The sequence below is a fragment of the Triticum aestivum genome, chromosome 2D, assembly GCF_018294505.1.
Source record: "Triticum aestivum cultivar Chinese Spring chromosome 2D, IWGSC CS RefSeq v2.1, whole genome shotgun sequence".
In the NCBI taxonomy this organism is placed as follows: Eukaryota; Viridiplantae; Streptophyta; class Magnoliopsida; order Poales; family Poaceae; genus Triticum; species Triticum aestivum.
Window position 1 is genome coordinate 268,892,707 of NC_057799.1, and position 24,453 is coordinate 268,917,159.

At 50.8% G+C, this 24,453-nt stretch overlaps 1 protein-coding gene across 13 annotated transcripts; it reads right to left on the reverse strand.

The window, feature by feature from the left end:
• Positions 1 to 1,879: 1,879 nt before the first annotated feature.
• On the reverse strand, positions 1,880 to 6,084 carry LOC123052739 (uncharacterized). 13 transcript variants are annotated; one of them, XM_044476070.1, is made up of 7 exons: positions 5,634 to 6,078; positions 4,864 to 4,981; positions 4,524 to 4,711; positions 4,072 to 4,155; positions 3,916 to 3,974; positions 2,969 to 3,295; positions 1,931 to 2,502 (listed from the first exon to the last, which is right to left on the reverse strand). In XM_044476070.1, the coding sequence occupies exons 1-4, from the start codon at positions 5,826 to 5,828 to the stop codon at positions 4,129 to 4,131; spliced, it is 528 nt and encodes a 175-aa protein (XP_044332005.1). In that variant the 5' UTR covers positions 5,829 to 6,078; the 3' UTR covers positions 1,931 to 2,502; positions 2,969 to 3,295; positions 3,916 to 3,974; positions 4,072 to 4,128. The 13 variants fall into 13 exon arrangements, 12 of the variants coding, with proteins under 12 accessions (XP_044332000.1, XP_044331998.1, XP_044332002.1 ...); XM_044476069.1 differs by having other exon boundaries at positions 3,925 to 3,974; positions 5,634 to 6,077; XM_044476065.1 differs by lacking the exon at positions 4,072 to 4,155 and having other exon boundaries at positions 1,880 to 2,502; positions 3,099 to 3,295; positions 5,634 to 6,084.
• Positions 6,085 to 24,453: the final 18,369 nt, after the last annotated feature.

Sequence of the window (24,453 nt, forward strand, 5' to 3'; positions counted from 1 at the left end):
GGACTTAATCTTGATTTCAATGTTTCTACATGTTTGTTTTTAGTGATGCATGCAGTTTAGATTGTCTAGCGAAGTGTATGTAGGCCAATGAAGCTTCAGTTGTGCACGGGAAGAAGGAGAGATGCCGGGCTCCGGTAAGCACGGTGAGACGGTGGTGTGAAGCTACGGTGCAAATGTTGAGGCTATGGGGTGTACACTAAAATATATCCAATGCATCATTACCATAAAATAGAATGAAAGTAACACTGAACTTTATATTATATCATAAGAACGAAAATGAAAGGTCATAAATTGTTGTTTAAGATATGTACGTTTGCCATGCATTGCCACAGGATAACAAAGATATATACATTGATCAAAAACCAAAGGGCCATCAACTCTACTTCGTCAACTTGGACCACTATATGTTTGCTTATTTCATATTTTGTTAAATGTCCAGAAAAAAACATTGCATATATACTATACACTTCTTAATCTTCAATAAAACACAGAGGTGATTAACAAACTCCATGTTCATAAAACTACAATAAATTAGTCTAATTGGTATTGTCAGCTAAGAAGATCAATGACCTTCTTGAGCAGTACCAAAAAATAGCCGAGTTAAGTTAATTTGGCCAATCATACTCACCTCGCTCTTTAAGTGGCCATAATTGTTGACCGCGGCTGAGGTCTGCTCCTTCCCGCGCAAAAGGCGGTGGGGCCCTCTCCAAATTGCCGGTGCTCTTTAACCGGGATGCTAACTGTTCCGGGGCCTTGTCGGAGAGGTAATCTTGCCTCCATCCTTACCGGGTACATCCAGTTTTACTCATGACAACATGATCATCCTTATATTTTGGCAAGCCTAAAGAGTTTTAGTGTAGTGTTCACGTTTCCTTTCACCAATGAAATAGAGGAAATTGAACCAGGGAGCAATATAACAATGTTGCTCTTTCACCATTGTACACAAAAATATGGTTGTTTCACAAATCCAAGCATATTTTCTTTTTATGTCCAAGGAAATTAAGCAATTTACAATCAGTAAACGAATCTAGGGAGCAAATGGATAAATGGTTAGGATCTTGCAAGAAAAAAATACCTCAGTAAAACTTACACATACACAACTGCTGATCTTCTCCTACTATTCTCCTTATATACAATATTAATTTGTAACACATCAGACTCTCCAAAAATTTTGAGATCTCTAAAGATAAAATGATGTTCTTCAGTGTCAGCGCCGCTTCTTCTTAGCCTAAAACATACCCCCTCTGTCCCACAATGTAAGATGTTTTTGCAAGCTATGTTAGCTTGCAAAAACATCCTATATTATCGGATGGAGGGAGTAGTACAACGACATTCTAAGAACCATAAAACCAAGCAAAAACGCCAGCAGCAAGGGAAAAGGGCGACAACCGCCTTCAGATGTTATTCGCTACGGCCTATAGCAAATTTTCTAGGCAACAAAGATAATGCTAGCTCAACATGCATTTAATAAAAAAATGAATTACAAATCACAATGAAAAAATATTTGACGACTTAAAGCAAACAAATACTAATCTTTGTTGTTTTCTTTTCCATTTCAGTAAGAAACAAAATGAGTACACGAGTCATCCCCATGAAATGCATCAAAAAAGCAAGCAGGAGCAACAAAATTAAAGCAAACTTCTTACTAGGTTGGCAACTCATCCAAGTATTTTTACATGGACCATCATAATCCAACACAAATAAACTTGACATAAAAAACAACAATGATCGGACGCATTACATACATCATCATATGTATGTGTAATACATGACCATGTTTAGTGTTGCTGGAAGACCACTTTCCTTCTCATCCTGGGCAACAACTTCAGCTTTGTTTTCACACGATCTCTTTATAGCATATGTCAGGGCACTTCATGGATAATCTGGATAGCACTCACGTGTTCATTCATTTTGTCATATAACGGTCAAAGAAAAAAAAAGTACACTCAATTTATCATTTAATTAGAGCACCGGTTTAATCCGTAAAGGCAGCGTGTAGAGCACTCTCTCACACACACAGAGTAATGCTTGTATTTCTTAGTTTTTCCACCTACCTATGGCACATCATTTCAAGAATATAGTTGTTGAAGCAACTTATATGCAAAGCACGACTACTATCACGACATCCTTTTTGAGGAAAAAGGTAATTAATAACACGACATTCTATGTCTCATTGCTATCTTATTTATTTGATCATTTTGGGAGCTTCAATTCCTTGAATAATTCAGTGAATGCCATCTGCAATGACCCGTTGTCTGCCAATGCCAACACTCATCTAGCCTTCTCCTTCGCCAATGTCAGCCTCCCACTTAGATTCTCCCCTTCTTCTCCATGCCCTCAGCCTTCACAAGTTCCTCGTCATACTTCTCCATCACCTCCCCGACATTCATATCATCCACCATGAATATAATTCATAACATTCAGGCGGTAAAGGTCAATGTACACCAAGCCGGTCAAATAAATAGTACTTTAGCATCTCTCAAGGGAAGTTTCAAATTTCACCTAAAAATTTCAATTAAAGTCATGTCAATAATTTAATCTTCTACCAATATTAAATACTATATGATAAATGTGATAGCTTAAATTCAAAGTAATAGATTGGATCCTCCCTTAACAATATGACTGGTAGATAGTTTTGAGAGGAAATCTGCATATATTTTAGCATAGACTTACCCAAAGAAAAAGTCATTATAACCGCTCAACAAATGACCTATAACCTCTAATGTACCGAAGGGGAACAGATCAGATGACATGTTTTTGTAAGTCCTAGGATAACCAAAAAGCACATCATCATGACATGTCCTAAGTTGGAAGTGTGACACTTACCGTGGTATGTAATTGATATATTCCAGTTGGAAGTGTGTCATCAGATGCAATGTGTTAGTGTGTCATTAGATGCAATGTGGAGGGAAGATATCAAGGATACTCATCGGAGTATATATGCGGTGGCACTGGAGCAGCTGATTACCGGTAGGAGAACGGCAGCCCCACTCGTGTACTGGTCGGCAGTCACAACCATGCAATTGTACCCGTCGCTACTGCGTGTATTTGCAGATTAGAGAGCTGTAGATTCAGGATCCAGAGATGGAAGAAGATAACTGGGTCGCCAACGTTACTGTCATTGATCCAAAAATCCCTAGGACTGCCTCCAGCAGCGGGCCCTCCAGTAGCATGGCACCGAGTGTGCGGCCCTCTCATCCTCTTCAACACCGCCAACCGCCTCACACTACTCCTTTCCTCGCTTATCTCCACCGCTGCTCACCTTCCCGCCGCCGCCATCCGTCGTGCCCTTCGTCTGACAACAAAAATATTTTTTTATCAATAGATAAAAGTAAATTCACTTCTCAAAAAAAAAACTAAATTCATAATCCATATACGTGTTCATGATCTTATTCCATACGCATGTTCAGAAATGTCCCTAGAACAAATAAATTTGATCTCTCTATACATACGGAATGTAAAACTTAGATGGCCAGCCTGAATTAGTTCATTTCTGAATGCAAGTAGTACCGGAAACTACATAGCATTCACAACTTCCATAGTAGCCTATGGCATCGGACACTTGCATATTTGAAAGGCTCGCAAGCTGAAAGCTACACGTATCACAAAAAAACTCCAAGTACAGTTGATTATACTCTAACCCAGCCGGCAGTGCCACTCCCTTGATCAATCATGAGTTTGTGCTCTAGATTCACAAGTTTGCTCATTCTACACATTGTACACTGCACATTAAAATACATGGATGAAAGGAAGAGAACCAGGTAGACTTGGTTCTCAAAGCATCTGAATAAAAAGAAGCAACATTTGCTTTTTACGTAACCCATATGAAAGAACTTGAATTAAAAAAATACATGGATGCATATTAGTTTGGTTTTCTTAGAAATACAGGGATGAAAGGGAGTAGACCACCAATACCGAGCTCACCAATAATCCATTATACATATTTGCAATATAGACCAAAAATCCATTCGGTCCTGGAATTTTACAATATATATTTTCTATTAGTCATGAACAATCATTACAAACCCAAAATTCAATTACTTTAAAATAAGGAGCTCGATATCAGATTACCTGATCTTTCGTAGAGAAAAACAAAATACTAATTTTTTTTGCTAGAACAGCAAGAGGTCAGCCCAAAATAGTTGCTATAATCATCTGCACAAATATAAGATAATTAATGATTCTGCACATGCATCAAGCTTCATTCTATGGGGTTGCGGCGCCCGGACAGGTGAGCACATCAAAATTTCCAGAAACACATCTCAGAAGTAACCGGCCATTTGGCAGTATCAACTACCCCCTTTCCAGAAATATAAAGTGTATTTTGATTTTCTAGGCTCAAGCACTAATCAACGATTAATCTAATAACACATACTTTATGGCGGCACAAATTTGATATCATTAGCTTTGTGCCTCATGTTGTGATTTTCTGACTATGGCACTGTCAATGTCTGAACTCAGACGATTATGATATGTAATGTTTTTGAACGGAGGGATGAAGCAACTGCGGATGCATTAGTTACCTCACGCATTTTATGCGCCTCATCAGGAGTACTGCAGTTTGCGGCACATTTGTCGAACATTTCAAGTATCCTGAAGACTCGATTCCTGGTGTCATTCGGATCTGAAGCGGACGACATCTCCTTGACAATTAGCTCCGCCCATTCAGTCCTGTTGGCTGGAGTATTCATCACCGGCACATCAGATGCCACTGCGATTAACAATCGTTCAAGAGTTAGACAAGATGCAAATTGTACGAATGGTGCTGTTTATAAAAAATATACATCTCTAGACATTACTATAACTATCAGGCAACAAGAGAAAGAAGCAGTCAGGGTTATTTTTCAGTCATGTCAGCCATACCTCCAGATGAGGAGGCACCAGCATTGGTCGTTGCTGAATCCGATGCCAAATAATCCCTGAAGCTTCTGATGGCAGCATCCAAGACATTTCCCGACGCTTTGAGATAGCCCCGCAGAAGCTAGAAATTCCCCAAAATTACCCATTAGACATGTACAGAGCAAGACGGTACAAATTGGGGTTCTCAAGTCCACTGTTGTGGCATAAACCAAAGCTATACCAGGATTTCAGAAAACCATGGCAGAACTTCTGTGCACAAGGATAGAACAGATGTGCAAACTATTTGTTTTCAGTTATTTAGTTCAGACAGTTTACTTCTCAATCCTAAATTTAGCCATCATATGTGAGAAGAATTCAAAGTGGCGGGAGGGCAGGCGATCATGTCGGGTCGAAGGCGTGTACGATAATTGATCAGCAGAGGAATAATCCTCATGGGTGATTCCTACCATGCTTCCCTGTAACGGTTTATACACGAAGCGCTTGGCACACGCAAGAGAGAAATCGTGGTGGATGATTCTTCCGAACTTTTGATTTCCAATTCCATCAATCTCTGAACTCTTAGTCTATTCTAATTCAAGAAAGGGGATATGAATCGACAACAGAAAATTTGTTTCAAGATTCAAGGCACAATCTTTCTTGCGGTGTAACCAAGTTCGATTGGTTCTTGTGATGAACTGAATCGGCAGGCTCTACTACACGTCTGCGCACGATCTACCAATCAACCGAAAGAACAAGAAGCGAAAGAAAGAGGCACGGAGCGGCGGCGGGGGTACCTGCGGATCGGCGCTGGGGAAGACGGACTGGACCGCCTCGATGGGGTCGAACTCCATGTTGATGCCGAGGTCGGCGACCGAGGCCGCGGTGGCGGACGGTGAGCACCGGCCCCGCTTCGCCTGCAACACCTCGAAGGGGTCGTCCAGGAAGGCCGCCGCCCCGCGCCTCCGGGTGCCGTCGACCTCCACCGCCATGGCCCGGCGACGGCGGCGATCCGGACGGCGACGATCCGGGGCGACGAGACGTTGGCAGCGATTCCGACGGCGAAAGTGGCGATCTGGGGCGGTGACGGCGGCGATCCGGAGGACGCTGGGCTGGTCGACAAGCTCCCGTGTGGCGGCGGCGCAGGAACCCTAGCGCGTGCGAGGGTACGAGGAGAGGATGCTTGCGCGAGGAGAGGGAGGGGAGTGGTTCGTGCATGAGGGTTGCGAGTTAACGGAGGTGGGAGGATGACGAAAAAAACCGGAGGTGGGAGGATGACGAAAAAACTCAGCGAAATTAAACTGCGGAGACTATTCACCAAGTCGTCCATTAGAGTAGAGATTGGTGTTAAACCTACTGTATTCCAACTTCTCTATGGTTTATAAACTATTTTACTAGCCATAGATTCATCAAAATAAGCAAACAACACACGAAAAACAGAATCTGTCAAAAACAGAACAGTCTGTAGTAATCTGTAACTAACGGAAACTTCTGGAACTCCAAAAAATCAGCCAAAATAGGATGACCTAGACAATTTGTTTATTGATCAACAGCAATTGGAACCAATATTTTATCACGTTCTGATGATTTTTAACAATTATTTTCGTGAACAGAAAGTTTCTGGAAATTTCTGCAAGATCAAATAACTATCATCCAAGAAGATCCTATAGGTTTACCTTGGCACAAACACTAATTAAAACATAAAAACACATCTAACCAGAGGCTAGAACAAATATTTATTCCTAAACAGAAGCAAAAAGCAAAAAACTAAAAATAAAATTGGGTTGCCTCCCAACAAGCGCTATCGTTTAACGCCCCTAGCTAGGCATAAAAGCAAGGATAGATCTAGGTATTGCCATAGTAATAGGATAGATCATTAAAACTCATTTCGTATTCTCTACGTTCAGCAGCAAGTTTCCTTTGAGGCAAGCAGAAGTAATCAAAAGGGCTAAATTTAATGGGACAAAAGTCCCCAAGATCAATTTTAGGAGGTATAGGTTCCTCCTTCGGCCCTTCGTATTGCACAACCAATTCATTATTATAAGCATTCTTTTGACAGAACTTTGTGAGCCTATACTCGAGAGAATATCCTAGCTCATTATTTCGAATAGCCAAATCATCATTAAGTTCAGAAATTCTATCAACTAGAACATTGGTAGGGACCTTTTTTCTGAGGTTTTCATTGAAAGCAACGTAGTCTAGAGATTGAAAACGCATTATTTCTTCTTGATCAAAGAGGATAGCCTCTATGGGAGGACGTCCAGCGTCCACCCTATAATGCGCAAAGATTACTTTGGCCTCTTTTATTATAAATCTGAACTCATAAGCCAAAAAGGTAGTAGCGGCACGCTTAACAGAAGAATGCTCTATATTAGAAAATTCTAGGAAAATCCTTTGTATACAAGGGTGCAAGTGCATAAATTGCCTTTCAAGTTCAACTATAAGCATGGCAATAGCGTCCGCAAGACTACTAGTTCTATGAAGAATGGAACTACCCATAGAAGGCAAAGCACCGGCACAAGTAAAGAAATCTTGAATAACTCCTTTTCCAATAATATTACCACTACTAATTCGAAATCTTTTTGTATGCAAGGTAGGGGGTTCTTCAGCAGGAGCATCAGAATTTTCCATGATATTATTATTGTCCATATCGACAATAATTTCCCAAATTTCAGACATAACGGCAGAAAGAGCGAGGGGCAAAAATGAAAAAAGAAGGCGAACGGAAAAGAGAGGGCGAATAAAACGGCAAGGGTGAAGTGGGGAGAGGAAAACGGGAGGCAAATGGCAAATAATGTAATGCGGGAGATAAGGGTTTGTGATGGGTACTTGGTATGTTGACTTTTGCGTAGACCTCCCCGGCAACGGCGCCAGAAATCCTTCTTGCTACCTCTTGAGCACTGCGTTGGTTTTCCCTTGAAGAGGAAAGGGTGATGCAGCAAAGTAGCGTAAGTATTTCCCTCAGTTTTTGAGAACCAAGGTATCAATCCAGTAGGAGGCTACGCGCGAGTCCCTCGCACCTACACAAAACAAATAAATCCTCGCAACCAACGCGATAAGGGGTTGTCAATCCCTACACGGTCACTTACGAGAGTGAGATCTGATAGATATGATAAGATAATATTTTTGGTATTTTTATGATAAAGATGCAAAGTAAAATAAAACCAACGGAAATAACTAAGTGCTGGAAGATTAATATGATGGAAAATAGACGGGGCCATAGGTTTCACTAGTGGTTTCTCTCAAGAGCATAAGTATTTTACGGTGGGTGAACAAATTACTGTTGAGCAATTGACAGAATTGAGCATAGTTATGAGAATATCTAGGTATGATCATGTATATAGGCATCACGTCCGAGACAAGTAGACCGACTCCTGCCTGCATATTCTACTATTACTCCACACATCGACCGCTATCCAGTATGCATCTAGAGTATTAAGTTCATAAGAACAGAGTAACGCCTTAAGCAAGATGACATGATGTAGAGGGATAAATTCATGCAATATGATAAAAAAACATCTTGTTATCCTCGATGGCAACAATACAATACGTGCCTTGGTGCCCCTACTGTCACTGGGAAAGGACACCGCAAGATTGAACCCAAAGCTAAGCACTTCTCCCATTGTAAGAAAGATCAATCTAGTAGGCCAAACCAAACTGATAATTCGAAGAGACTTGCAAAGATAACCAATCATACATAAAAGAATTCAGAAGATTCAAATATTGTTCATAGATAAACTTGATCATAAACCCACAATTCATCGGTCTCAACAAACACACCGCAAAAGAAGATTACATCGAATAGATCTCCACAAGAAAGGGGGAGAACATTGTATTGAGATCCAAAAAGAGAGAGGAAGCCATCTAGCTAATAACTATGGACCCGAAGGTCTGAGGAAAACTACTCACACTTCATCGGAAAGGCTATGGTGTTGATGTAGAAGCCCTCCGTGATCGATGCCCCCTCCGGCGAGCTTCGGAACAGGCCCCAAGATGGGATCTCGTGGGTACAGAAGGTTGCGGTGGTGGAATTAGATTTTTGGCTCCGTATCTGATCGTTTGGGGGTACGTAGGTATATATAGGAGGAAGGAGTACGTCGGTGGAGCAACGTGGGGCCCACGAGGGTGGAGGGCGCACCTGGGAGGGTAGGCGCGCCCCCCTACCTCGTGGCTTCCTGGTAGCTTTCTTGACGTAGGGTCCAAGTCTCCTGGATCATGTTCGTTCTGAAAATCACGTTCCCGAAGGTTTCATTCCGTTTGGACTCCGTTTGATATTCTTTTTCTGCGAAACTCTGAAATAGGCAAAAAACAGCAATTCTGGGCTGGGCCTCCGGTTAATAGGTTAGTCCCAAAAATAATATAAAAGTGAATAATAAAGCCCAATAATGTCCAAAACAGAAGATAATATAGCATGGAGCAATCAAAAGTTATAGATACGTTGGAGACGTATCATGCATCATCACAAATAACGGCACCTACCTGGCCAAGAGCGCTCTGGCTCAGTACTGCTCCGTCTCCAGCATCCAGCTTGACTTGGCCTTCGTCGCTCATCCTCAATCCAACGGCCAGGTCGAGTGGGCCAATGGCCTGATCTTGTCTGGCATCAAGCTATGACTCGTCGAGCCCCTCATCCGCTCACCCGGCAGCTGGCTTGACGTGCTGCAGGCCGTCCTTTGGAGTCTCCAAAAGACGCCAAACCAGTCGACCGGGTTCACCTCGTTCTTCCTTGTCTACGGATCCGAGGCTGTTATCCCGATCGACATCGAGTTCGACTCGCCACGAGTCACAATGTACACAAAAGCGTAAGCCAAGGAAGCCCGTGAAGATGGCGTCAACCTACTCGAAGAAGCACGCCTATTGGCCCTCAGCCGATCAGCCATCTACCAGCAAAGCCCGAGGCACTACCAAAACAAGAAGATCAAGCCCCTCACGTTTCGTGAGGAGACCTCATCCTCCGGCTTGTCCAGCAGCAAGCCGGCCAGCACAAGTTGGCCTCCCCATGGGAGTGCCCTTTCATCGTCAGCAAAGCCCTGTGTGACCGCAACGCCTACTACCTCATCGACACCCACAAGTCGAACAGGCGCAAGAGAAATACGCCGGTGAAGAAACAAGCCAACCTTGGAATGCAGAGCTCCTCCACCCGTTTTACAGTTAGCTGTATGCATGTATGTATCACTACCTTTTGAAGTTCAATGAAATACAACAGGACCCCCGAACGAATCTTGGGGGCTACCTTTTCCTATCAAAATTATTGTGTCCCGCACATCCTCATGATTTTTTGCCCTCCACTGCCGGGTCGGCCTATCCGACTCGGGGGCTCAGGGGCTAGCCGGCTTGAGCGCAACCCACCATCCCCCTTAGTACATATCGGCATGTCCGAGTTGCCGAGGCCCTCCACTTCGCTCTAAGCCGCAGTCTGGCTTCGGCTGCTGGCCGGCAAGAACCACGGGACAAAGCGCTGGTACGCCGAAAAATGCTAAGTTGGATTCGCTGGCTCGGTCAATCCGGACTCACCACACTAAGTTTCCGCATGACTAGCTACGCGCCAGCCGGCCCAATGGGTGTTTCGCTCGCGCTCAACGTTTGAAAGGCCTAAGTACTGCGCGCTCTTTCCCAAGGCCGAACTCCTTGTCACAGAACGAAACCCGGCTGTCTGACTCACGGGGGGGGGGGGACCTAAAGAAGGAGTGAGCAAGAAGAAAGCTCAAGAACAAAGAACAAAAGTGCAAACACCTGCAAAAATATTTACATTACAGAAATAATGGCCCACGGCCGGAGTTCATTACAATCACCATACACCCCAGTGAGTTGGTGGACTTGTCACTTAACAAAATGCGATAAAAGTAAAGCAGGACGGCTTCAGGCAGCTCTCGGATCGGGTTGCGCGACCGCCGGCTCCTCCGCGGTGACCTCCGGGTTCTGCGAGGCACCGGTGTCGTCCAACCCAGTGTCGTCGTCCGCATAGGGGGCTGACTCCTCGGAGCTGCTCGCCGGATCATCAAGCGCCAAGCCGAAGGTGTAAGGTGGCACCTCCCCGCCGTCTTCGGTCCAGTCCACTTGGAACTTGTCGTGCGACGCGAACGAGGCAAGGTAGCTGGCCAGCGTGGCAATCTGGCCCGCCTCCTCCTCCAGTTGGGCCTCCGCGTCGGCCCACCGGGCCGCCAACTGGTTCAGGTTCAAGCCTGGATACCAAGACATGATGAACCACAGTGCCAAGTCAGCGTTGGCACTAGCGGCGGAGACACGCCACGCATGAAGCCGTGTCGGTCCGGCTTCCAGCCACCACGCCAACCGTGTAAAGCTGTTGGGCTCAATGGCGCCAGGCAAGAGGGCCGCCACCATCCTCACCACGGCCTCGGACAACCATGCCGTCTATTTGTCCAGGACCCTCAGGAGGGCCTTGGCGGCGTGCATCATCTCCGAGAAGCTCCAAGCGACATTTGGATCAAGTCCGGCGCCCGCGTCCGCCTGGTTCAACTGGTGGGCAAGCATGGCCTCCTCTGCCGTCTCCTGCGCCTTCGGGAAGTACTCTGTCAAGTGAAGAAGGAAAACGGTCAGCCATGAAAAAGCTCAGCAGGCTCGCATCCCGGCGAAATCAACAGAGATACACTTACTGACAAGGAGCTCATCCAGATGTTGCGCCTCGCACAACATACCGTGCCGCTCCAAGTTTCCGGCGCGACCGTTGGCTTCGAGCGCCCTCTCGAGCTCGGCGACCTTGTCAACGGCCGCCTTCAGCTCATCGCCCCTTGCGTTGGCCGCCTTATCGCGCTCGTCCCCAAGCCAGACAAGCTCCGCCTGGTGGGCCTCCGCCGCCTTGGCGGCCTCCTCCTTCAGCCGCTCCACCTCGGCCTGGAGCTGGCTGTTGTCTGCGAACACCTGGTCGCGCTGCTAGCTGGCTTCCACCAGTCGGTGTTGGGGGTGTCGTGCGACATATGACAAAGGATGGCTTATCATGGAGGGGGCTAATAAGACGTCACCGGTGCCAGGAAACGGGATGAGGCGAAGGCATGCACACCGGCGAATCTTACCTAGGTTCGGGGCTCTCCTAGGAGATAACACCCCTAGTCCTGCTCTGCGGGGTCTCTGCATGATCACTAAAGCAACAAGAGTTGCTACAGGATTGCTCCTTGAGCTGTTTCTCTAGAGGGGGAAGAAGAACAAGGCTAGCCCTAGCTTCCTCTCTATGTATGTGTGGGTGAAATGAACTAAGGTCTGAACCCTTTGCATGGGTGCCCTGGGGGTTTATATAGGCCTACCCCCCAGGGGTACAAAGGTAATCTGGCCGGGTGTAGGACACGGCTGTCAGTGTCTCTGGTCGCCGGCTTCTCCGCTAGCTGATGGGGCCCACCGCCTAGTGGGCCCCGCTGGCTGTCTCGTACTTGGCCGACAGGCCGTGCCCGCCGTTGCGGGTCTGGCCGGCTGCTCAGTACTGTAGCGATGCTGGTAATGACGCGTGCTTTGTCGGGGGAGGCGTGGCTACAGTGTCGCCACCTGGCGGGCGATCACTGCAGCCATCCCCCATCTCTTCTAATTAATAGCGCATGGACTTTGAGGGAGGGGGAGGGCCGCCTGGTAGGAGTCGGCCTCCCCTCATGCCGGCTGGTCCGTGCCCACCGCCTTCTGGCTTCTCACTGACAGGTAAAGCCCACCGCCTATGGGCCGTACCGACAGCCCGTACTGGAGGCATGGCCTTCTCTGCCATAGGTGACGTCGTGGGTGGAGTGGCAACAGTGTCGCACCGGACGGGAGATCTTCGTCCGGTACGGGGCACTGTGGCCATGCTTGGCCCTGGATTTGGGGGTATCAGGGCGTGCTATAGCCACGCCCTGTCTCATCATATTTATGTGGGCGCAGACTCTGAGGAGCCGGCCTCTCTGGAGGCCGCCTGCTAGGAGCCGGCCCACCTCGTGGCCGCCTGCTGAGCCTTGCCGTCTTCTGGCAGGCGGCCGCTTGGACCAGTCGGCTGCGAGAAGGCGGCACTTTGGTCTTTGGTTTTTGAGGGGCGCAGCCGGCCCCGATGTCTTGAAGCGCCATGGGGGGCCGATGAGGCTACCCGTGGCTAATTACTCCGACAGTAGTCCTTGAAGCTGATGAGGCTCCGCGGCTGGTGAAAGGAAGGAGCCTCGGCAGCTTCCTACTCCAAGTGCTTCATTTGATCTTGCTCCGTCCGTCTTCCGGCGCGCCAACTGCTAGGAGCCGGACAGGACCAGGCGGCTGCCTGGTGGTTCTTGAAACGTTGTGGCGGCAGCCAGGTGGCGCGCCAGCCAGGTGCCAGGCTTGCCGCCAGCTATATGTGCGCCACGTGGCGCTAGCTGGCCAGGCCGCCTGCCAGCCCACGCACGTGATGGGACATCGCTGCAGGCCGGGGCCCACCACTATCGGGCCTCGGCACGCGCGCGGATCCGCTGCGGCCGAGGCAGACGGTTGGGGTTCTGTGGCGTGATTACTCCACGCCATTACTACACGGTAAATGAGGAGTCGTGGGGTCGTGGGCACAGTTAATCCCATGATCCCCACGCCCCGTCCCCTCGGCTTCGCAGCCCAGGGCTATAAATAGGGGGAGGAGGGGGGCGGCTCTGGCTCGCGCGCCCTCCTCTCCCTTCACTCTACTCTTCCTCTTCTCTCTTTCTGCCGCCGCCGCATTCCCGCAACATGCCGAAGTGCCGCCGTGGCCCGTCTTCACCGAGCCCAGCCTTCCCGCCACGTCGTTGGTCCGTCAACCTCGGGCTTCCATGGTGCGAGCGCGAGCCGGCGACTGGGACGGCTCAAACGTCATTGAGGACCACATCACCTACCTCTGCAACACGCGGCGGCTGCCGGGCGAGGGCTACGTCAAGGCGCGCGTCCCGTCGGAGAAGGAGATCTCGCCGGTGCCGGAGGAAGGCAAGCGCGTCATCTTTCGCTCGCACTTCGGGGCTTCGGCCTACCGGCGAGCGGCTTCCTCCACTCCTTTCTCCAATTCTACCATCTCCAGCCGCACCACCTCACACCAAACACGGTGGTGCTGCTGTCGGTCTTCGTCACACTGTGCGAAGGCTACCTCGGCGTCCTCCCCACACTCGAGCTGTGGGGGGAGTTCTTCTACACCAAGCTCGGCATCTCCGCCAAGGAGGAGGCGACTCAGTGCGGCGCCTTCGTCGCGGTACGGCGCCCAGGATCCGGCAACCGCTTCCCATCCATCACCTTGACCCAGTCCGTCAAGCTGTGGCAGAAGTCATACTTCTACGTGAAGAACGTCAACCCGGCGCTGGACTTCGTCAACCTGCCGGACTACGAAGCCGGCCCACCAGCCGAGCCGCGCACCAACTAGGCCTTCAAGCCGAAGCACCTGTCGCCCGCCTCCACCGCCGCCATTGCCAGGCTCAAGGAGATGACAGACTTGGAGGGCCTCCAGGTGTCCGACTTGTTGACGGCCTTCGTGGTGTGTCGGGTTCTCCCTCTCCAGGGCCGGCCTCACATGATCAGTCAGATGAGTGGGCACCGAGACCCATGCCGGCTGTCCACCCATGAGATGCCGGTCGCGGAGGTGGCCCGCATGGTCAATGAGATCGCGAACCTCAAGCTCTCGGAGTCGGACTGGCGGTTCGGCAAGCAGCCGTACTCTCGCGCGCATCCGTCTCCGGCCGTAAGCTCCCGGCTCTTCTTTCTTTCTTGGTCTTTCTTCTTCTGCCGAGTTCTGCTTTGCCGACTGATCAGTCGGACGTGTCGCGGTTCCTCACGACCGAGTAGGCAGCCGACGCCCTGGCGCAAGGCCAGGAGTACCTACCGGACCGAGCGGTGAGCGATGCGGACGACCCCGACTTGGGGGTGGCCGCCTTGGAAGACGACGCCACTGGCGGTGGCGACGGGGCAAGCGGCTTTAGTGGAGGAGGCGGCGTTGAGACGTGGCCAGACAACAACGAGGAGGAGGCCGAGCCACGCCGCCAGCCGGTTGCCAACAGGGCGGGGCGAGCTCCTCAGTGGCGCCACCTGCACCAGGCGGCACACAGAAGCGCCGAGCCGGCACGCAGCTGCACGGCGGCCAGCCGAAGAAGCCCAAGGGCTCGGCCGCAGCGACCAGGCGGGAGGAGGCCACCGCGAAGGCAGCCCGGTACCAGAGGGCCCCGAAGCAGCCGCCGACCGTGTCCGCGTAAGAGTACATCTTTCCTGGTGTTTTCCTTTGTTACTTTTTCGCAAACTTCTTTCTGAATTTTTCTGGTCTTGCTCGAATCAGAGCCCCGCTCTCTCTTGAGCGGTCGACCTCTGCCTCCATCATCGGGGGGATGGAGGGCTCTGCCAACACCCGCCGCATAGACCAGCTCGTCGACCTCCGGGAGGCGACGAAGAAGAACGCGCGGGAGGCACGCGAGGAGAAGGAGAGGGCGGAGCAGGCGAAGGCGGACGCAGCCAAGGCGGCGCAGGAGGAGGCGGACGCGGCGACCAAGGCCCAGGCCGATGCCGCGGCCAAGGCCCAGGAGGAGGAGGCGACCAAGGCCCAGGCGGACGCGGCCGCCAAGGCACAAGCAAGAGGAGCCGCGGATGGCCAGGCTCCACAGCTGGTCATCCCGCTGCGCTCCATGCCGCCGGCGTCAAAGATCTTAGCGCCGACTAGAGCGGCCGGCAACGACCAGCCGGTCATGGAGAGGGAGGGCGGCGAAGCCGTCGTTCCCAGGGCGGAGGTGCCTCAGCAGAAGCCGGCTGCCGAGACCCAGGGAAGTCGGCCTAATGCGCCATCGCCTAAAGTCGGTGGCGGGTTGGTGGTGGGGGCGACCCCCGTGGACCGCACTCCGGTGCGTCGGCGTGCGGCGAAGGCGATTTCGGCGCCACGTCCTCATGAGATCGGAGCCTCGAGCTCGTCGGCCCCGGAAGCGGAGGCCACTAGCTCCGTCCTGCGGGAGTGGACGACTGGGGGCGGGATGAGCGTCCTGAACAAGGCTGCGCACGAGGTCCACTCCCTGCTTCAGGCCCAAGGCGACGCCCTCAAGGACTACATCGCGAGCTGTCGTCCGGGTATGCTCCTTGTGCTTCGCTTTCAATTTCTTGCAATATTCTGTGGGGGCGCGCCAGCGCACCCACTGGGTGTAGCCCCCGAGTTCCGGACCGGCTGCTGAGCAGGCGGCTCGGAACTTAAAGGCAAATTCCGAGTGCTGACACTTTCTTCCATTCTGTTGATTCTGTTGCAGGACTACCACAACATTCGTGCGGCCGCTACAACTCCCACGTCCAAGAGGTGGCCAAGCAAACCGCCGAGCTGACCGACAGCCGGAGTAAGTACTCCGCTCTTTTATTTTCGCGGGGGCGCGCCAGCGCACCCCCGGGGTGTAGCCCCGGAGATTCGGGCCGACTGCTGAGCAGTCGGGCCGGATCTTCCGGCAACAACTTCTTCTTATTTCTTTGTTGAATTGTTCAATCCTTAGTCTCGCGGGGGCGCACCAGCGCACCCGCTGGGTATAGCCCCCGAGATTCGGGCCGACTGCTGAGCAGTCGGGTCGGATCTTCCGGCAACTACTTCTTTCCTTGTTGATTCGCTGACCTTTTCTCATCCTTGTCTTCTGCAGGAGCCAATGCCACCTTGCGGCAGCAAATGGGCGAAGCTCAGACCGCGCTGCACGCCAAGGAGGAGGAGCGCCTCAAGATGGAGTAGGAGCGAGACTGTCTGGCCAAGCAGCTGGCTGACCAGGTGGACAAGCACCAGGCGGAGCTGCAGAAGCTCAAGGATGCGGAGGAGGCCCTTCAGGCCGAGTTTGAGACTCAGCACTCGAACTGGGTTGAGAAGGAGAAGGCCTTGTCTTCCGGCTACGGCGAGGTCGAGGACATGCTCGATGGTGAGTTGCCCTTTTCCTTCTTCTTCCTGCCGGTTTTTCTTGCGAGCCGGCCTCTGACTTCTCACTTTTTTCCTCTTCCCTTGAGCAGAGTATTTCCCTGGCTACTCTGTTGCCGCCAGCCAAGCTGTCGAGGCTCATCGTGATGAGCGGAGGCTGGTTGGCGCGACAATCGCGCCCAACGCCCCTCGGACCCTTGCCGAGCAGATGCTCGCCATCCAGGCTCATCTCGAGCCGGCGCATCGGGCTCTCCGCCGTCTTCAGCATGCTGGAGCCCAGGTGGTCTCCGCCCTCTGGCCGGGCACTCCCATTCTGCGCACCGCCAGCCGGACCTTTGACTGGTTGGAGGTGGCCATTGGCCGCTTTGAGGCGTGGAAAGGCTCCTCCGTCCGGGCAGGTGCACGGCGAGCTCTGGAGTTCGTCAAGGGGTGGTACCCTGGGCTGAACCTGGACCAGCTGGCCACTCGTCGTGCTGAAGCCGGCGAGGAGTTGGAGGCGGTGGCGCCCCAGCTCTATCACCGCGCCGCGGCGATTGCTGAGTACATGGACACCAGCGTCTTCCTCCCCGAGCTAGACAAAGCGGGCGCCTAGGCGCTGCCCAACTGGTTCGGGCTGAACCCAGAAGGCGGCGAGGACTCGATGGAGGAGATCGCCTCCAGCGATGAGGGCAAGGAGGAGGAGGATGAGGATGAGGACGGCGAAGACGATGCGCCGGATGGTGAAGACGATGGCCAGTCTCAACCTGACCAAGTCTCGACCAACGGGCGAAGCACCAGCGAGCTGACTGCTGCCGACGCTGACAAGGCCGAGATCAACCAGGCGGCCGCTCCACCACCCGGAGCCTCTACCTCCGCCGGCCCCTCCGATCCGGCTGCTGCTCCTCTGGCCTAGGCGGCCAAGTTATCTTTCCTTTTCCTGTTTTGTAACCGCTTGAACAAAGATTGTTAAGTCCGCGCAGTTCCACCCGCTGGGGGTGTATTCAAACTCCGTTGAATGCTGGCCAAGGGCCTTTTGCTTTAAAAAATTGTCTTTTGCCGATTTTCGACTTGTCTTGCTTTTCTACTCTTTTGGCTTTTTCCTTTGCTGCCTTCCATTGGTTGTCGTCTTGCCAGCCGGACAGCCGCTCTGCGCTCTGTGGCTGGGTCAAGTACTTGGCCGTTTTTGGGAAGGCAAGTACTTTAGCCGTTGGTAGAGTGTAGCAAATTTAAGTTAGAAACCAACCGGCCGGCTGCTCAGCAGTCGGTCGGCGAGGCGAGGAGCCGGCTCGGCCTATGAAAATGCTTTAGTCCTTAGCCATTTTTCATGTGGACATTGTTTCCTGCCTTTGGCCCTTGCCGGCTGGTCAGTCGCTCTGCGAGCTGTGGCTTGTGGCAAGAGAGGGCTTAGGTGTCGGCATACTACTTGTCCGACTGCAGGTAGCATTCACATAGTACAAGGCGGCAATCCCCCGGGCCGACTGGTCGAACCCGGTGCCAGGAGGAATAATAAATAACATATTCATAGGCATAGAACTTATCATATAGATAAAAGGGCTCGAGGGAACAGATGTCTTGTACTTAGTACAAAAGGTAGCGTGGTACATACTTAATCAACTGTAAAATCTTCGGAGGAGGTTTGCGTTCCATGGGCGCTCCGACTCCTTGCCCGAATCATCACTCTTGTGTGCTCTGGGCTTCTGCGCGTTGATGAGGTAGTAGGAGTCGTTGTCCAATGCCTTGCTGATGATTAAGGGGCCTTCCCAAGGGGCTGAGAGCTTGTGTTGGCCGGCTGTTCGTTGGATCAGTCGGAGCACAAGGTCGCCCTCTTGGAAGGATCTTGGCTTGACCTTCCGACTGTGGTAGCGGCGCATGCTCTGCTGGTAGATGGCGGACCGGCTGAGTGCCAACAGCCGGCCCTCTTCCAGCAGATCGACGCCGTCTTCTCACGCTTCTTTCGCCTCCACCTCCGTGTACATGGTGATGCGAGGTAAGTCAAACTCAATGTCAGTTGGGATGACGGCCTCGGCACCGTACACGAGGAATAATGGAGTGAAGCCGGTTGATTTGTTCGGAGTGGTGCGGAGGCTCCAAAGGACGGCCGGCAGCTCGTCGATCCGGCAGCCGGCCGACCGCTCCAGTGGTTCGACCAGTCGGGGCTTGATGCCGGAGAGGATGAGGCCGTTTGCTCGCTCGACTTGGCCGTTTGACTGCGGATGGGCAACGGACGCTAAGTCCAGTCGGATGCCCTGTGTCGCGCAGAAACGGGCCAAGGCTCCTTTGGCAAAGTTTGTGCCATTGTCGGTGACGATGTTGTGCGGTACTTCATACCGGGTGGTGATGTCTACGACGAAGGTCACGGCAGTCGGACCATTCAACTTCTTGATTGGCTTTGCTTCAATCCACTTGGTGAACTTGTCCACGACGACGAGCAGATGGGTCATGCCGCTGCGTGCTGTCTTGAATGGTCCCACCATGTCCAGCCCCCAGACGGCAAAAGGCCAAGCCAGGGGGATGGTCTTGAGTGCAGAGGCCGGTAGATGCTGCTGGGAGCTGAACTTTTGACACCCTTTGCAATGCTTGACCAACTCCTTGGCGTCCTCCAAAGCAGTCGGCCAAAAGAAACCATGGCGGAAAGCTTTGGCGACAAGAGATCTGGAAGCCGCGTGGTATCCGCACTCACCTTGGTGGATGTCTTTGAGGATTGCTTGGCCCTTCTCTAGTTCTACGCAGCGCTGGAAGACTCCAGTCACACTGTGTCTCACAAGCTCTCGGTTTACTATCGTGTAGGCTCCTACTCGGCGCTGCACTTGCTGGGCCGAGATCTCATCGGCCAGCAGCTCTCTATTTACCAGAAACTTGAGGATGGGCTCTGCCCATGATGGTGCTTGAATTTCTTCTACTGCCACTACGGGCACTTGTACGAGGGCGGTTGGGCTGGGAGGCGGCGGGTTGGAATTGATTGCCGTTTGGCGCGTTGCTGAAGTCCCCGGGCCAACTGTTGCAGCACCCGGGCCGGGTTGTGAATTCCCTAGGCCGGGTGCGACTGCTGTAGTCTCCGAGCCGCTTGGTGAAGTCCCCGGGCCGAGTGCTGCAGCCCCCGGGCCGGGTTGTGAAGTCCCCAGGCCGGGTGCGACTACCGTAGTCCCCGTGCTGCCTGCTGAAGTCCCGGGGCCGGCTGCTGCAGCCCCCGAGTCAGATCCGACTGCTTCGGGAGGAGCCGGCACGAAGATGGACTCAGATTCTGGGGAAGGCTTGATTGACGGCTTGTGGAGGCACTGAAGTGAAACGCCGGTTGGTATTGCTTGACGGGTGGAGCCGATCCGTGCCAAGGCATCTGCCTGCTCATTGTCGTTTCTTGGCACGTGGAGGAACTCACACCCTTCAAAGTATCCGCTGAGTTGCTGGACGAGGAAGCGGTAGCTCGCCATGTTTGCATCCTTGGCGTCCGAGTTGCCAGATGACTGTTGGACCACCAAGTCGGAATCGCCGTAGCATAGGATCCGGCGGATTCCTATCTCTTTGGCTAACCGGAGGCCGTGTATTACTGCTTCATATTCGGCTACATTGTTGGAGGCGGCAAAGTGGATTTGCAATGTGTATCTGAGCTTGTCGCCTTTGGGAGAGGTGAGAACAACGCCGGCTCCCAAACCGGTGCGCATCTTCGAGCCGTCAAAGTGCATTCGCCAATGAGTGGAGTCCGAAGCTGGCGGCAGGTACTGGGTCTCGGCCCAGTCGACAAGGAAGTCGGCCAGTGCTTGGTACTTGATGGCGGTGCGCGGCTGGTAGAAGATGGTGTAGGGGGCCAACTCGATGGCCCATTTGGCCACTCGGCCAGATGCATCTCTGTTGCCAATGATCTCGGCAAGTGGGGCAGTGCAGACAACCGTGATTGGGTGCTCTTGAAAGTATGGCTTTAGCTTCTTGGCGGCAAAGTGCATGTTATAGCACATCTTCTAGTAGTGAGGGTAGTTCTGCTTCGAGGTGGACAACACCTCGCTCAAATAGTACACAGGCCTCTGGACTGGCTGTGCTCTGCCGTCTTCTGGGCACTCTACCACCATGACTATGCTGACCACCCAGCTGGTGGCGGCGATGTAGAGGTACATGGGCTCTTTAGCAGTCGGAGCCGCCAGGACAGGCGGCGTGGTCAACATCTTCTTTAACTGGAGAAGAGCTTCTTCCGCCTTGTCATTCCACTCGAAATGAGTGGTCTTCTTCATGAGCGGGTACGGGGGAAGAGCCTTCTCGCCCAGCCGACTGATGAAACGGCTGATGGATGCCAAACAGCCGGTGAACTTCTGGACGTTTCTCAGTCGGGTGGCTTCTCCATCCTCTCGATGACCTTGCTCTTCACAGGGTTGCACTCTATGCCGCGCTCTGAGACCAGGAAGCCAAGGAGCTGGCCGGCTGGTACTCCAAAGACGCATTTCTCTGGGTTGAGCTTGATCTGAAACCGGCGTAGATTTTCAAAAGTTTCCTTGAGGTCTTCCAAGAGGGTACCGCGCTTCTCCGTCTTCACCACAATATCGTCTACATAGACGTGGGCATTCCTGCCGAGCTGCTTGAGGAGGCACTTCTGCATGCAACGCTGAAACGTGGCACCGGCATTTCTCAGGCCGAATGTCATGGTCAGGTAGCAGAAGGCTCCGAATGGTGTGATGAAGGCAGTCTTCAGGCGGTCTGCCGGGTTCAACTTATCTGGTGGTAACCTGAGTAGGCATCCAAGAAACTCAACAGCTCGCATCCGGCTGTGGAGTCTATCACTTGGTCAATCCGGGGTAGTGCGAATGGATCCTTGGGGCAGGCTTTGTTGAGACTAGTGTAATCAATGCACATGCGCCACTTGTTGTTCTTGTTCAGTACAAGGACTGGGTGGGCAAGCCATTTTGGGAAGAAAACTTCCATGATGAAGCCGGCTGCCAACAGGCGGGCGATCTCTTAACAATTCTTCTCTTCTCCTCAGACAGTCGGCGAAGGGGCTGTTTGACTGGTTTGGCGTCTGCTCTAACATGTAGTTTGTGCTCGGCCAAATCCGTCGGAACACCCGGCATGTCTTTGGGAGACCATGCAAAGATGTCCCCATTCTCACGGAGGAAATCGATGAGCTCGCTTTCCTATTTGCTGTCAAGGTTGGTACCCTACGACAACGTGCCTCTCCGGGTGCTCAGGGTCCAAGGGAATCTTCTTTGTTTCTTTGGCCGGCTTGAAGGAGCCCTGGGTCTCTGACTCTTTGGGTTCTGGGGACATGTCCGGCTGCTTGCCAGCCATGGCCACCACCAGTTCCAGGAGCTTCTTCTCAGCAGCAATCACAAGGGACTCGGTGGGAGTGAAATTCATTCCATTCCGTATAAGTAAGTTGATATGATAGGCTTTAGACGTAACTTTCGCATGATGGGTCAGCGAGGAAATGGGAACAACGGCTTAAGAGAGTCTACTTATGGAAATGCCATCCTCTCTTTCCTCAGTAACGGAGTGACTAGCTACCCCGACTTTTTATACCAGTTCCATTCTTACTGGTGCAGGAGTCCAAACTGCATCAAGTTACTACCGAACCTCGTAGGTCAAGCAGATTAAGATTTGCACCAGAGTGGTACGGTAATCCTGTTCTGGAGGTTATGTTACTTGACCATGATGAACCTACGAACTATGAGGAAGCGATGATGAGCCCAGATTCCGCGAAACGGCTTGAGGCCATGAAATCTGAGATGGGATGCATGTATGAGAACAAAGTATGGACTTCGGTTGAATTGCCCGATGATCGGCAAGCCATCGAGAATAAATGGATCTTCAAGAAGAAGACAGACGCTGACGATAATGTTACTGTCTACAAAGCTTGACTTGTTGCGAAAGGTTTTCGACAAGTTCAAGGAGTTGACTGCAATGAGACATTCTCACCCGTAGCGATGCTTAAGTCCGTCCGAATCATGTTAGCAATTGCAGCATTTTATGATTATGAAATTTGGCAAATGGATGTAAAGACTGCATTCCTGAATGGATTTCTGGAAGAAGAGTTGTATATGATGCAACCTGAAGGTTTTATCGATCCAAAGGATGCTAACAAAGTGTGCAAGCTCCAGCGATCCATCTATGGACTGGTGCAAGCATCTCGGAGTTGGAATAAACGTTTTGATAGTGTGATCAAAGCATATGGTTTTATACAGACTTTTGGAGAAGCCTGTATTTACAAGAAAGTGAGTGGGAGCTCTATAGCATTTCTAATATTATATGTGGATGACATATTGTTGATTGGAAATGATATAGAATTTCTGGATAGCATAAAAGGATACTTGAATAAGAGTTTTTCAATGAAATACCTCGGTGAAGCTGCTTATATATTGGGCATCAAGATCTATAGAGATAGATCAAGACGCTTAATTGGACTTTCACAAAGCACATACCTTGATAAAGTTTTGAAGAAGTTCAAAATGGATCAAGCAAAGAAAGGGTTCTTGCCTGTGTTACAAGGTGTCAAGTTGAGTCAGATTCAATGCCCGACCACTGCAGAAGATAGAGAGAAAATGAAAGGTGTTCCCTATGCTTCAGCCATAGGCTCTATCATGTATCCAATGTTGTGTACTAGACTTGATGTGTGCCTTGATATTAGTTTAGCAGGGAGGTACCAAAGTAATCCAGGAGTGGATCACTGGACAGCGGTCAAGAACATCCTGAAATACCTGAAAAGGACTAAGGATAAGTTTCTCGTTTATGGAGGTGACAAAGAGCTCGTCGTAAATGGTTACGTCGATGCAAGCTTTGACACTGATCTGGATGACTCTAAGTCACAAACCGGATACGTGTTTATATTGAACGGTGGAGCTGTCAGTTGGTGCAGTTCTAAGCAAAGCGTCGTGGCGGGATCTACGTGCGAAGCAGAGTACATAGCTGCTTCGGAAGCAGCAAATGAAGGAGTCTGGATGAAGGAGTTCATATCCGATCTAGGTGTCATACCTAGTGCATCGGGTCCAATGAATATCTTTTGTGACAATACTGGTGCAATTGCCTTGGCAAAGGAATCCAGATTTCACAAGAGAACCAAGCACATCAAGAGACGCTTCAATTCCATCTGCGATCAAGTCAAGGAGGGAGACATAGAGATTTGCAAGATACATATGGATCTGAATGTTGCAGACCCATTGACTAAGCCTCTCTCACGAGCAAAACATGATCAGCACCAAGACTCCATGGGTGTTAGAATCATTACTATGTAATCTAGATTATTGACTCTAGTGCAAGTGGGAGACTGAAGGAAATATGCCCTGGAGGCAATAATAAAGTTGTTATTTATATTTCCTTATATCATGATAAATGTTTATTATTCATGCTAGAATTGTATTAACCGGAACTTAGTACATGTGTGAATACATAGACAAACAGAGTGTCACTAGTATGCCTCTACTTGACTAGCTCGTTGAATCAAAGATGGTTAAGTTTCCTAACCATAGACATGAGTTGTCATTTGATTAACGGGATCACATCATTAGAGAATGATGTGATTGACTTGACCCATTTCGTTAGCTTAGCATTTGATCGTTTAGTATATTGCTATTGCTTTCTTCATGACTTATACATGTTCCTATGACTATGAGATTATGCAACTCCCGAATACCGGAGGAACACTTTGTGTGCTACCAAATGTCACAACGTAACTGGGTGATTATGAAGGTGCTCTACAGGTGTCTCCGATGGTACTTGTTGAGTTGGCATAGATCGAGATTAGGATTTGTCACTCCGATTGTCGGAGAGGTATCTCTGGGCCCTCTCGATAATGCACATCACTATAAGCCTTGCAAGCAATGTAACTAATGAGTTAGTTGCAGGATGATGCATTACGGAAC